We start from the raw sequence: 13216 nt of genomic DNA, 5'->3' as shown, positions 1-13216 counted from the left end.
TATTTCATCCCCATTTTGCAGATGAGACAAGTAAGGTTCATAAAGACTCTGTGAGTTCCAAGGTCACACAGCTTAGTCTGGACCCCAAACCCAGTTCATTTCCAGAATAACTATGAAATCACATCCCCATGGTTTCTCCTCCCCTTCAGATAAGTAACTTAAGCATGTTCTATTTTAAACACATAGGTCATGTAACACACAGAATTGATGTCATTCGCTCTGGAACTCTCCTCCTCCATGGTTCCAAAGGAGCTGTACACTACAGATAGTGAGGTCCTGCCATGGGTTGTTAAACCGTTTTCTCTGAAGGTCCTAGCAAAGCTTAAAAGCCAAAAATAATTCAAACCCAGCTGTTTGGCTTTTAATTCTAGCATAAATTGGGCTTGTTGTTTATCTTAGCTTTCGCATGCATCTTCCCCATTAGTAAAATGTTGTGGCTTGCTAGCTATGCCTATTAAAAACACACAAAAGTCCTGGTAGGATCCAGGCTAAGGTCAGTGTAGGCTGGCTGTGTGTGTGTGAAAGACAGGGGCTTGGTTATCCTGTGCATACATGGGTGTGATCTAAACTCACAGAAGATTCAAACTGTCCCCTGCACTTTGTCACTGGTTACTGTTTGCTCTCCCAGACCTCCTTCTACGTCACATGGGGGCTGACTGCACAGGTTCAAACCACGCCCCATCTGCCCTAGCTCTGATCTTCCAGGAGTAGGTCACACGGAGTTAGAGGGAGCTGAGGGAACAGAGGTGAAGCATCCAAAGCTGCCTTCTCCCATGGAAACTAGCGGCCCAGCTCGAGCACCCCAGGCCAGGCGACCTCCTGGAATTGCCATCTGTTGGTATTTCAGAGGCTGAGCTTGAACACCATCCGTCAAGAGTGGTTCCGCGTCTCCAGCCGGAAGTCGTCCAGCCCTGCCGTGGTGGCTGCCTACCTCCGTGGGGTCCAGCCCCTGTCCCCACACTTCCTGAAGCTGCTGGTGAACTTGGCTGATGGCAACGGGAACACGGCCCTTCACTACAGCGTGTCCCACTCCAACTTTTCTGTCGTGAAGCTGCTACTGGAGACAGGTCAGAAATGGTTGCGTCTGCTAAGCCTGGGTCCCTCCGTGAAGGGCCATTTTGGTACCTACTTCCTTCCTGCACCAAGGTTCTTCACTGTCCTGAGTTCCTCCTGTATTCCAGGAGCTGGACTAAGACCGCCGTGCCTTTAGTAATGTCACCCATTCTTCACAACACTCTTGTGATGGAGGTATTATTATCCTCATGTTGCTGTGTGGGACAACATCACGCAGCCCAGGAGTGATGGTGTGGACAGGTGGCCGATGGGCTGGCTGAAGGCGGGTCCAGGCCCAATGGCATCTATGAGTTTAGGAAGGTTGTATGAGGGAGACCCTAGGAGGGTACTTATAAAACCCAAATGATGTCCTCAGATTAGGCCCTCTGCCACGCACTTGGCATATGAGATCTCATTTAATCCTCATAACTCCTGTTAATAGGGATGATTATCCCTATTCTAAGATGATGAAAGTGACGCTCAGAAAAGTCAACAGAATTTTGCGTGATTCCGAGATCACGGCAATGACTCAGTGTGTTGCTGGGGTTTAAAGTTGATACCACTGGTTTGTTCTTCCTGTTCTCTGCATCCGGGAATTGGAGCACATGCTAGATCTGTAACCTTTATTTAGGAGGCCGGAGGAGGAGTTTACATGGGCATCAGGAAGTCCGCATTCCAGATCCAACAGCTTTCCCCCAACTTGGATCTTACCCACCTTGGCTTAAATGCCTTCCATGCCTTAAATGCCTTCCCACTGCTGGAAGAATGAAAGGCAGCTTCCTCAGCCTGGCCTTCAGGAATCCCGGACGGCCTGCCCCCCACCTGCATTTGCTACCTCGGTCATCACCGTGCATCCTCCTTCCCCCCACTCCAGTCACATGGCCTCTGGCTCACCAAGCTCATTCCCTTCTTTGGGCTGCTGCATTCCCTTTCTATCCCAACCCTTTCAGCTGAAGCCTTTCTCAGGCCGGGTTCCTTCTGATCATTCCATTTTTCCAAATTCCCTTAAGCAGCCTTGAGGGCTTTTTACCTGAATGGAAAGATGAAATACCTAATGACAGCCTAAAATTCTTTCTGCTTTCCACAGTATCAGAGGAAGATAAAGTCACAACTCTGACATTGAGCCAATTGTGCTAGATCTGAGTTCTTCATGGAATCAGGGACATCATAAAAGGGGTAGCTCCATTGAGAAAGGCACATCATTAAATGGAGCATACCTGTGTTCTGTGCATAAAGAATCCAAAGATTGGAAATGCAGAGCCTCACCTTGAAGTAGCTCACACTGAAGCCTGTTAGAAGTTCTCCAGGTGGCCCAGGCCAGGCCAGAGAGCAGACGACCTAACCTTGGGCTGTTACACATTTCTGCTGGTGTCAACGGAGAATCCATTCGGTTCTCCTCAACCCTAAAGTGATCTGGAAGCTTTCTGTTTATCATACTGATAGAGCTGAAATAGCCATAAGCACAGAATATGAAGGGGAGCAAAGAATGGGCGGAACGTTCCATTCTTTTCCCTCACTGTAGGCGGCTTGTTGAGGAGGGCATATCGGTCACCCTCTGAAACCCAGGCTTGCAGCTGTGAGGCATCCAGAAAGCACTTTACACACTGTAAGGGGCTGCACAGAGGTGACTCATCATGACTGAGTACACAGCCCAGCGGGTGCACCTCCACCACCTTAGTCCTTTGTGATCTGTCCTTTATTTTGCCAGAACACCGCTGCAGAGGAGAATGCTTGCAGAGCTGGACGGGCTCAGTCAAGAGTGTATCCCCCACCCCCCAACCAAGGGTTGGCTCCCTCCCTGGTGTGCCCTCAGGAGAATCTGCTTCGGAAGCCCGGGGTCCTCAGCCCCTTTTCTGAGTCCCTGAGGAGAAGTCAGTCCTTACCCTACTGAGTCATAAGTCATGCTTCTGAAGAGAGTAAAGAGAAGTGTAACCTGAGGATTGTTTATGTCTCCTAAAAGCAAATGTAAAATAGTCCTGAAGTAAAAATAAAAAAATCAATAGGAAGGCAATGCAGATATTCCTCTCTTCTTCAGGGCTGAGCTGTGAGGCTGTGCATGGGGCTGTAATCCGCTTTCATAGCCCCACCGGTCACGACAGTGGTCAGAATTAATTTTTTTTTTAATATATCCATTGGCATCCTGGCATCGCAATGGCACATTTCTGGAAAACTGTTTGAGGTGGGGTGGAGGGAATGTCAAACCAATATTGGTTTTTTACCCAAGGACAGAACTTATAAGTAGCCCAGACATTTTTTTCATAAAAGTCCAGGTTTGTTACAATGAGTACCTAAATCTTCATGAGCAAGTAGCAAGGCTATAAAAAAAAAAAAACAACAGAATACTATTCTGGACAATGATAGCGAAACAGTTAATGCTTATTGAGTGTTTCTGAGGTACAGTTCTAAGTGCTTTAGATATTAACTCATTAAGTTTCACAGTAACCCCACAGGTTCTGTTATTATCCCCATTTTACAGAGGAAATGCTAAGAAAGGCTAAATGACTTGATCCACTGAGATAGTTTCTTTTAGTGTGCAAAAGCGATACATCGGTTTTTCAGCAACAGTATGGGAAAGATTTTGTTTACCACATGATAGCGCCGGTAAGAGATGGGATCATTTCTACAACAGATAACAGGCTGATGATCTCCTATGTTGCCTTTGATGGAGAGGGATGTGAATGTACGCACATCCCCAGGGTTACAAAGCAGACATTTCTTCTGACTTCTCAACTAATACTTCATCTTAAAGATACGCTATTTTCTGCTCTACTGTGAAATGTATTATTAATACAAAAATGCATGGAGACATTTTTTCCCCTTCCATTTTTCAAATAAGATGGTTATTCCTGGAAGATGTCCTATATTTATCCTGTGGCATTTTTCAGGCATCCTGGTACACTGCCCAACATACCACTAGGCCTTTGGGAAAGACCTGAAAACTCAGCTGGTAGGTTGAGTTACACACAACATAGAGTAAAACCTAAAACGCACAGTGGGTGGTATGTGGCCGCATGAGTCATGTCCTGGTCTCATTTCACCTTCACTTGGGCCCTTTATGAAGCTTCACTGACCTTCAGCATCCAGAACACTGCGTTAGGAAATAGTCATGATCACTGTACCCCTTGGCCATCTGTGACTCTACCACCATGGACCTTTCTTGCTGGGTAGCCTAGAAAACTTGTAAAGGAAACTAGCCACTTTTAAAGGCTGCTACAGATGTAAACACTGACTCCACCACTGGGAGAGGACTCTTCTGTACCATGGCCTTTTAACCAGCAGGCAGCTAAAGCAGAAACTCAGTTCTGCTCCCCTGGGAGCTAGTCCAATGCTCACGGCTCCTCTTGCAGGTGTCTGCAATGTGGACCATCAGAACAAAGCTGGCTATACTGCCGTGATGATCACTCCCTTGGCTTCTGCAGAGACGGATGAAGACATGGCTGTCGTCTGGAAACTCTTAAGGGAAGGAAATGTGAACATCCAAGCTACTCAGGTAGGAGGTGTGCACATGATCCCCTCTTGAATAAATATGGGTACCTCTCAGTTTTATTCTGCCAGTAGGGGAAGAAATTCCACATAGATCTATGTAGTTTTTAACCCAAGAAGGCTGGACCCTGCAAATGGCATTTGTCCAAAGCCTACACATTTGGTGTCTTCAGAAGCTTCAGAGATCCAGACAGGCCAGGATGGAGGTCAGTGAGCTTGTGGTCTATGTCCTGGTCCATACCTGGGCAAAGTCCATCTAGATCTGACTTCTTAAACAAAGTGATCCCACAGTTAGCACCAGCAGGAGAAGGTATGAAAAGGCTGGAAAACATTTGCTCATTGATGTGTGGGAAGCCCCTGCAGGTGACCGATCTCAATCATGAATTAGAAAACAGTTCAGAAGGTTGAACATCTCTGTTCAACTTCCGGCCCCTCTACTTGACAGCACAGAGTAGGGGTCTGGTCCTTAGCCAGTTAGAGCTTTGCGTTAGACAAGGGTCCACAGGGAACAATGGGAACTCCTCAAAAGACCATGTACCCGTCTTTGAGTAATATGTGAACAATGGAGGGCGTGCAACTCTCCTTCCCACCGCTAGAGTGATCAGAGATGTAAGCCTAACTATCAAGAACTGTGAAGGATCTGAGATTGTACTCTTACCTTAGAGCTAATCGGTTAGCATGCTACAATGTCCTGGATGCTGGTAGAAGACATGAAACTCCTGTGCCAGAGACAAAGGATAGTATATCATTCACAGCAAGAAGAGTAGTCATAGAGTCAGTATTTACACTAGCTCCCTGTGCAGAGTGGGTTATATTACCAGAAGGGAACTGTGAGCATAGGGAACCCGCATCTTTTATATGGGATAGTGAGTATGTCTGCCCTCTGTTTTGGAGAAGATCCTCTCTCTCTCTTCCAAGGCTATTCACTGTACCAGCATCTTTGAAAAGACTATCTCAATTATCACGGTTTCGCTCATACGTGGAACTTAAGAAACAAAACAGAGGAGCATAAAGTAAGGGAGGGAAGCTAAAACAAGATGAAATCAGAGAAGGAGACAAGTCGTAAGAGACTCTTAATCACAGGAAAGTGAGGGTCGTCAGAGGAGAGGGGGAAGGGGGATGGGGTAATGGGCAGTAAGGAGGGCGTGTGCTAGAAGGAGCACCGGGTGCTAGAAAAGACTGATGAATCACTGACTTCTACTTCTGAGACTAATAATACACTGTATATTAATTAATTGAATTTAAATAAATTAAAAAATAAAAATTAAAAAGACCCTAGAATAAGAAGGCAGATAATACCACTCACAAGGAGACCCATAAAAAGTACCTCCCAACAATATATTTAACTCCCCTGTCTACCCCCCACAAAGTGCAGATGGTAGCCTACCCAGACTGGGTCACTTTGCACACTCCATCGAACAGCAGTCCTACTGGTGGCAAGAAACAGACATCTGCAGATCACTTTCTGTTTTTCAAAGTATTTCCACCTAGGGTTCCTACATCCTCAGATTTAATAAAGTTTTTATTTCATTTATTTTTTTTAAGATTTTTTATTTATTTGACAGATAACAAGTAGGCAAAGCCGCAGGGGGGGGGGGGGGGGGGGCAGGCTCTCCCACTGAGCAGAGATCATGACCTGAGCCAAAGGCAGAGGCTTTAACCCACTGAGCCACCCAGGCACCCCAAGTTGTTTTTATTTTAAATGCTTCCCATAAACATTAATTTTTTTCTAAATTGGCCCTCTTTTTAAAAAAATTTTAAGATTTTATTTATTTATTTGACACAGAGAGAGCAAGCACAAGCAGGGGGAGTGGCAGACAAAGGGAGAGGGAGAAGCAGGCTCCCCACGGAGCAGGGAGTCTGGTGAGGGGCTGGATACCAGGACCTTGGGATCATGACCTGAGCTGAAGGCAGACGCATAACTGATGGAGCCGCCCAGGCGCCCCTCTAAACTGATCCTCTTGCAAGAAGGGATGTGCACCAAAATCAAAATCAGTGCCCCGTCGCCACCTTTTTTAGAGAGGGGGGAGTAGGGTACAGCAGAGGGAGAGGGAAGGAATCTCAAGCAGGCTCCACACCCAGTGCAGAACCTGAGGGGGCATGATCTCACAACCCTGAGATCATGACCTGGGCAGAAATCAGTTAGAGGGACGCCTGGGTGGCTCAGTTGGTTAAGCAGCTGCCTTTGGCTCAGGTCATGATCCCAGCGCCCTGGGATGGAGTCCCACATCGGGCTCCTTGCTCAGCAGGGAGCCTGCTTCTCCCTCTGCCTCTGCCTGCCATTCTGTCTGCCTGTGCTCACTCTCTCCCCCCTCTCTCTCTCTGATAAATAAATAAAATCTTAAAAAAAAAAAAAAAAGAAATCAGTTAGATACTTAATAGACTGGAGCACCCAGGTCCCCCCAGTGCCCTTTATTTTATGGGGGAGAAAATGATGCTCTAGAAGGTAAGCTGCTCATCCCTGGTTGCTCAAGGAGGGGCGGGAATTCATAGCTGCCACTGCTCCCTTCCCCTCCCTCCAGGGCTTCTCCAGAGAGGCGAGCCACAGGGATCAGGTAAATAAGAATGAGTTGGGAGGCTGGGAGTCTCCTAGGCTAAGCGGTTGATTTCTTTCTGTATCTCCAGGATCAGCACAGCGTCTGACAATATAGCAGCACTCTGTAAATATCACTGAATTAAACTATATTGAATTGGACCAGGAGGGAGGTGAGGAAGACAGGGGAAGTCAGGCAGAGGGACAAAAAGATAACCTACATATGTCATCTGGCTTTAATACGACTGGGAGAGAAGGGTCTCAGTGGAAATCTCATGGTCTGGTTAGTCCAGTAACGAAGGAACCATTATGGGGCACCTGGGTGGCTCAGTTGGTTAGGCATCTGCTTTCGGCTCAGGTCATGATCCTAGGGTCCTGCGATGGAGTCCCGCATTGGGGCCCCGGCTCAGCAGGGAGTTTGCTTCTCCTTCTCCCTCTGCCCTGCTTATGCTCTCGCTCTCTCAAATGAATAAACAAAATGAAAGAAACAGAGGGAGGGAGGGGGAAAAAAGAGGGAAGGAAGGACGGACGGACGGACCATTACTTCAGGGCTGAGTATAAGCAACCCAAAGGGCAAAAAGGCTTTTCTGGACAGATGTGCCTGTGTTCCAGAGAAATGGAGAACTAGGACCCCGAAGAATACATTCTCACATACTGAGCATTCATACTACGTTACCTCCCATGCTCCTAACAACACTAAGCGCTAACACATGCCGAGCACCTGTGAAGCATTCGGGTCTCACAACAGCCCCTCGAGGCAGATAACTTCGTTAAGCACTCCCACTTTACCAAATCAGGAAAAGTCACTGAGAGGTTAATTTGTCCAGATTCACAAAGATAATAAGCAGCACAGCCAGGATTTTCCTGATTGCAAACCCCCTTTCTTTTCCCTAAGCCCCAGCATTCTGGGCAGGGAAGCATAATCCATCAGTTACCACCCGCTGGCCTGTATCAGTGAACAAACACGCCAGCAAGCATGTCCTCAGCACTTTTTACGTGTAAGACACGGCGCTCAGAGCCACAGGGGAGCTGAAAGGACAGAAAACAGAAAGGTTGCCTCATTCTCACCACCTTAAAAAAGCCTGATGTCGGGTGAGAGAGACAAGCCGGACCTGCCTAGGACCCAGGAGAACCATGAGGGCAAAATACAGCCGAGCTGTGTAAGAGAGCCATGGATATAAAGGAAAATCGATGAGGAATAACGGCCAGTTTGTAATCAGAAAAATCACTACCATACATTGTTACATTTATATCCTTTATTTCAACTTGATTCCCACAAAAGTGAGGTACATGGGACAGGTCATTAGTATATTAATTTTTAATAAAAGAAAAAGAAACAAGATTCAGGGACTGTGAGGAATGGTGCCAGGGTCACGCAGCAGGAAACAGGAGAACCAGGGCTTGGGCTCACCTTCTGACTCTGAGGCACCGCCATGAGCGCTGATTACAGGGGTGCTACAAAGGGTCTGTGGCAGGGCACCTGGCTGGCTCCATCGGAAAAGAACGTGACTCTTGATCTCGGGTTTGTGAGTTCAGACCCCAAGTGGGCTGTTGATATTACTTAACTAAATAAAAAACTTAAAACTGTCCGAGACTATGGATTAGAAATGACCATACAACCATGCAAGCAGAGATCTCGTCAAGACCGAGAGGGTTCTGGGTATCAATGAACTGAAAATACCAGGGGTGTTCTGAGCAGACCGAGGCTTCCTGGAGGAAGTCAGGCTGGGGCAGGCCATAGGAAGCCATGGTGGGGAAGCAGTCAGCCCTTCCTTTATGTCATTCCACATTCATCAGCATATGCTCAGTGCCAGGCACTGGGGGGACAGAGTCCCTGCCATCAGAAACTGATTCACAGTCCATGAGAAAGAGAGAGATTGATGGGCTGCAATACCAAGTGGTAAGTTCAATGTTATGATCCTGTGCCCGAGGGGTTAGTAGAGGGCTTTAAAGAGATGTGGCATCTGCATGGTATTCTGGGGGAAAGCAGAAGTCTGCCGGGTGGAAAAGGATGGGTCCAATCCCAGCAGCAAAAGGAGATTCAGATCAACAGTCATCTTCTGGCAAAGCCTTGCCCGAGCATCCCTGGGCTGGAGAGGGGGTCCTCATCACACTCCTGTGCTCTGCATGGCAGGGAGGCCAGACGGCACTGATGCTGGGAGTCAGCCACGACCGCCAGGACATGGTCCAGGCGCTGCTGAGCTGCCAGGCAGACGTGAACCTGCAGGACCACGAGGGATCCTCGGCCCTCATGCTAGCCTGTCACCACGGCAATGCCGACATGGTGCGCCTGCTCCTGGCACACCCGGCCTGCGACAGCACCCTGACTGACAAGGTGAGGCTTCCGGGACATTAACAAGTAGGTGTTTCCCTTCCCTTCCTGAGAAAACAAAAAACAAAAAACAAAAAAACACCAGGCCAGCCCACAGAATTCCAGGAACCACGTGACCCTGAGATCTTGACCTGAGGCACCCCGGACGCCTGCTTCTTAAATAAGCATCTTTGTCAGTTGATGGTGACCACCGTGATCACCAACACAGAGGGGTTGTGTAACACACCCCCAGTCACACAGCCGGTAGGAGGCCGCTCCATCCAACTTCTCAGAGTCTCCTCAGGAGCCAGACCCTTCCCACGCATTAGCGCACTAATCCTCCTGACCATCTAGTGACTCAGACACTTCATCTGCATTTTTACTGATAAGGAAACACAGGCCTAGACAGTTTCTGTAACTGTCCTAAGGTCACAGCTGCTGGTTCTCGAGCAAGGATGCAAGCCCAGGTCTGACCTCAGGGGCGCTAAAATGGAATGGCTTTAAACACGTCCCTGTACTTACTTAACGGCCACAGTTTGAAGAGGAGAAAGGCCTGGAGAGGGGACGAGTCCCCTCCCCGCCCAAGGACAGACCCTCTCACTGGCTCCATCCGATTGTTCCATCAGTGATTCAAGCTGCTGGGTCCCTCACGCCACAACCGGGCAGCACGCACCCCGGTCCAGTGTCTTGTTTCCACGAACCCCAATTCCATCCAAAGCCCTTTCGGAGAAAGCACAGACCCTCTGTAAATGCATGTGGGAATGGCGGTGGGCTGCTGGAAATAAGGGCCTCCTGTTCCAAACACTATGCAGTCAGACAAAGGACTTGTGTTCATGAGCTCCCCTCCCCTGGGGCAGAAGGAGGCAGCCCCCTCTTTTCTGGAACAGGCCCAGGGTCCTCCTAGGAGTCACTGTTGCCATGGGGAAGCCTGAAAGGGCAGGCCTGTGGGACCGTGGGGCACGAGCTTTACCTGTCCCTGGCTAGCTGGGATACTCAGGCATGAGTGTGCCAGACTCTCCTGGACCTCTCTGTCCAGGTCTGTCACAGGTGAGAGACAGGTCAGTGACTGCTAGTGGAGGAAAGGCACAGTGAGAGGGCTCTCTTGTAAGCCGGACAAATCGAGTGATTGCCGGAAGCATGGGCTTTAGACACTCCGAGCGTGAAACTGGGTTTAGTAACTGTGTGACTTCAGGCAGGTCATCTAACCCCTCTTAACCTCTGTAAACGGGGAGCGTCGTAGACTGTACCTAAATATGGTGATATTTATAAAACATGTATTTGACGTCAGGCAGATGCTCAGCTGACAGTCGCAGTCACTGTCGTGACTAGCTGAGCAGAGACAGCTAATCAGAAGAAACCAGCACAAGAATGAGTAGGGGCATAGCATTTGCAGGCCGTGGCTGGGGGGACTGGGGGGGATGAAGGTCCGAGGTTAGAGGAGCCGGTCAGATGAGAATCGCCACCGAAGGGAGAAATGGCTCTCACTCGGGGGTGATTCTGCCCTCCAGGGGAGCGTCAACAGTGGAGACATTTTTATTTGCCATAAGCGTTTCAACGGGTGGGGGGGCTGCTGCTAAACGTCCTCAAAGAACTATAGATCATCGGGCCTAATACAGCAATAGCTGAGGAACTCTGTCATGGGCGACGGCTGAAGTCCAGGCAGGAGTGGATCAGGAAGAGCCAGTCCGGTTGAGGAACAGGGCAGGGCTGGAATCCTAGGAGGGAGGAAATGGACAGCTACCTGGACAGTGACAGAAGCCCACTGTAGCAGAAGGTGAGAGGGTTAGGGGATGCTCGGTGAGCACAGGGGTGCTCAGGAAATGCTGGCAGCAGGCCCACAGAAGGTTCTAGACCCTACGTATGGCCCATGCACCTGCTGCCTGCTTGGGTCAGGGCTGACTCAGGATTCTCACCCCAGTTTCCCAGTGGTAACTTGCATGAGACATTTCAGAGGGACCAGGGAACTGCGGACTGAGGCTTTCCCAAGCACCAAGCCCTGTTCCTCCAGCTTTGCCCTGAAGGGTGGGGTCCAGCCCTTACTACAGCCACCCTGTCGTCTCAATGTGCACCTTTCCTGAGGAGACTTCGATGCAGGTTTGGATGACTTGATAATTTCCTTGGAAAACTGAGCGAAAATTCATATCCTGAACTGGGTTTCTCTCGTCCTACCAGTATTTAAACGTTGATGTAAACAGGGAACCCCAGAACAGCCAGCAAGGCATTTTCTCTAGGTTTAGAAGGCAATTTGAGAAGTCGGTCACCCAGCCTCTTGGGGGCTGCCTGCCAGACAAAGAAGAGGGGGCGGCGGGGACTGGGCTCTGGGGCTCACACTTTGAAGGGCTTGTTTTGGCAATGCCTCCAAAGTACCCATCACACTGAAAGCTTCCTAAGGCAGAGACGACGCCACACTCCTTTTTGCAGTTCTTGTTATATTGAAAGATAGCCTCTCTCTCTCTCTCTCTCTCTCTCTCACACACACACACACACACACACACACACACACACACACGTGCTGGCTGCCTGAGCCCCTCCCATCTCTTCAGTCTGCAGTGTTCCCCAGCTGGGACTGGCCAGGTGGGGTTCCCACTGGAGCCATGCACCGTCGCCTTGTTCCCAGGACTTCGGCAAGGGCATTTGAGGGATACGCCCTCCTCAGGTGGTCTCTCTGGCCACACTGTGAGATGAGTGGGGTCCCCATTCAGGTGCAGGCCAGCACTGCCAGATGGGCCCTGTTCCAAGGTACACATGTCCCCTGGGACTAGCCTGTGGCTCTTACTCGTACTCATAATCATCACCCCATCTCTGCATTTACCTAGAGCCTTGGGATTGACAAAGTGCAGTGATGGAAACCAGAGTACAGGGGAAAGGCCTGTAAAACCCAGGTCCTTCTCTTCGATCGAAGGAGGCTGCTTTTAGAAGCCTCTTCTGCTTAAGGTCTTTGCTTGATTCCACACTTGCCCAACTTTAACCCACTGAGCCACCCAGGCGCCCCATCCACACTTGCCCAAGTTAATTGCACACTTCTTAGCAGCCCTGTGCGGGTCTTCATTAGCTTGAAATGAATACCTCTTAGTTCTCATCCAGCACTCCCTCTGTCAGCAGTGCTCCCTGGGTGCCGACCAAAGGGCAGGCACCCGACCAGGTGTGGGATGTTCTTGCTGGGCCGGCAGCCACGGGCCAGATCTCACGGAGACCGAGATTGATCAAACGTCTCCACAGAAACCAACTTATTAATGGTGGTGAAAGGAAGGTGCAGACGGTCATGAGGCGTTTGCAGGGAGAGAAGCTCTTCTGTTTGATGAAGCCTGTGCACATCCTTCGGGGTCTTGCCAAAACACCACTTCCTTCCTCTGCTCCCTGCACGCAGCGCGCGCGCGTGCACACACACACACACAGCACCATCCTCTCCCCTGAGCTCACTCTTTCTCTTCTGGCGTGTCTGGCTCTGTGCCACACATTATAGTGATTTACTACTGTGTAGAGTCCCAGGGGCAGCCGGACTCCATCCTCGTGAGACGGAAGAGCTGTAAGCTGAGGGTGAACACCCCCCACCCGCTTTCGTGGATTTTCACATTTTCAGAAGTAATTCCTCTCATATACAGTAGGGCAGAGAACCATCCAAAAGGGTCTTGGGTGCCCCACCCCCCCCGCTAACATAGTAAATCCATGAATATTTATGAAGCAGAATATAAAAACAGTCACATTCACCAAGCTACATAAGGGTCACAGAGAGCCTCATATCAGGGTTTTGCCTCTAAATGAGTGACCAAAGAAGTGGTTTTGGAGCTGCGGGATTTCAGAATTCTAGAACAGGACCGAAGAGACCACAACTGCTA

General features: G+C 49.3%; 1 protein-coding gene across 4 annotated transcripts in view; it reads left to right on the top strand.

The window, feature by feature from the left end:
* KANK4 (KN motif and ankyrin repeat domains 4) overlaps nt 1-13216 on the top strand; it is a 67906-nt gene that overhangs the window by 51692 nt on the left and 2998 nt on the right. For all 4 annotated transcript variants that reach the window (XM_059374944.1, XM_059374945.1, XM_059374947.1 and 1 more), the window contains 3 exons: nt 848-1067; nt 4401-4543; nt 9204-9404. In XM_059374944.1, the coding sequence (XP_059230927.1) occupies nt 848-1067; nt 4401-4543; nt 9204-9404 (564 nt within the window). The remainder of the gene's footprint in view (nt 1-847; nt 1068-4400; nt 4544-9203; nt 9405-13216) is intronic.

Source organism: Mustela nigripes, chromosome 14 (genome assembly GCF_022355385.1).
Source record: "Mustela nigripes isolate SB6536 chromosome 14, MUSNIG.SB6536, whole genome shotgun sequence".
NCBI classification, from domain to species: domain Eukaryota; kingdom Metazoa; phylum Chordata; class Mammalia; order Carnivora; family Mustelidae; genus Mustela; species Mustela nigripes.
Note: the sequence above shows the minus strand (reverse complement) of the source record. Positions and strands in the feature narration are given on the sequence as shown.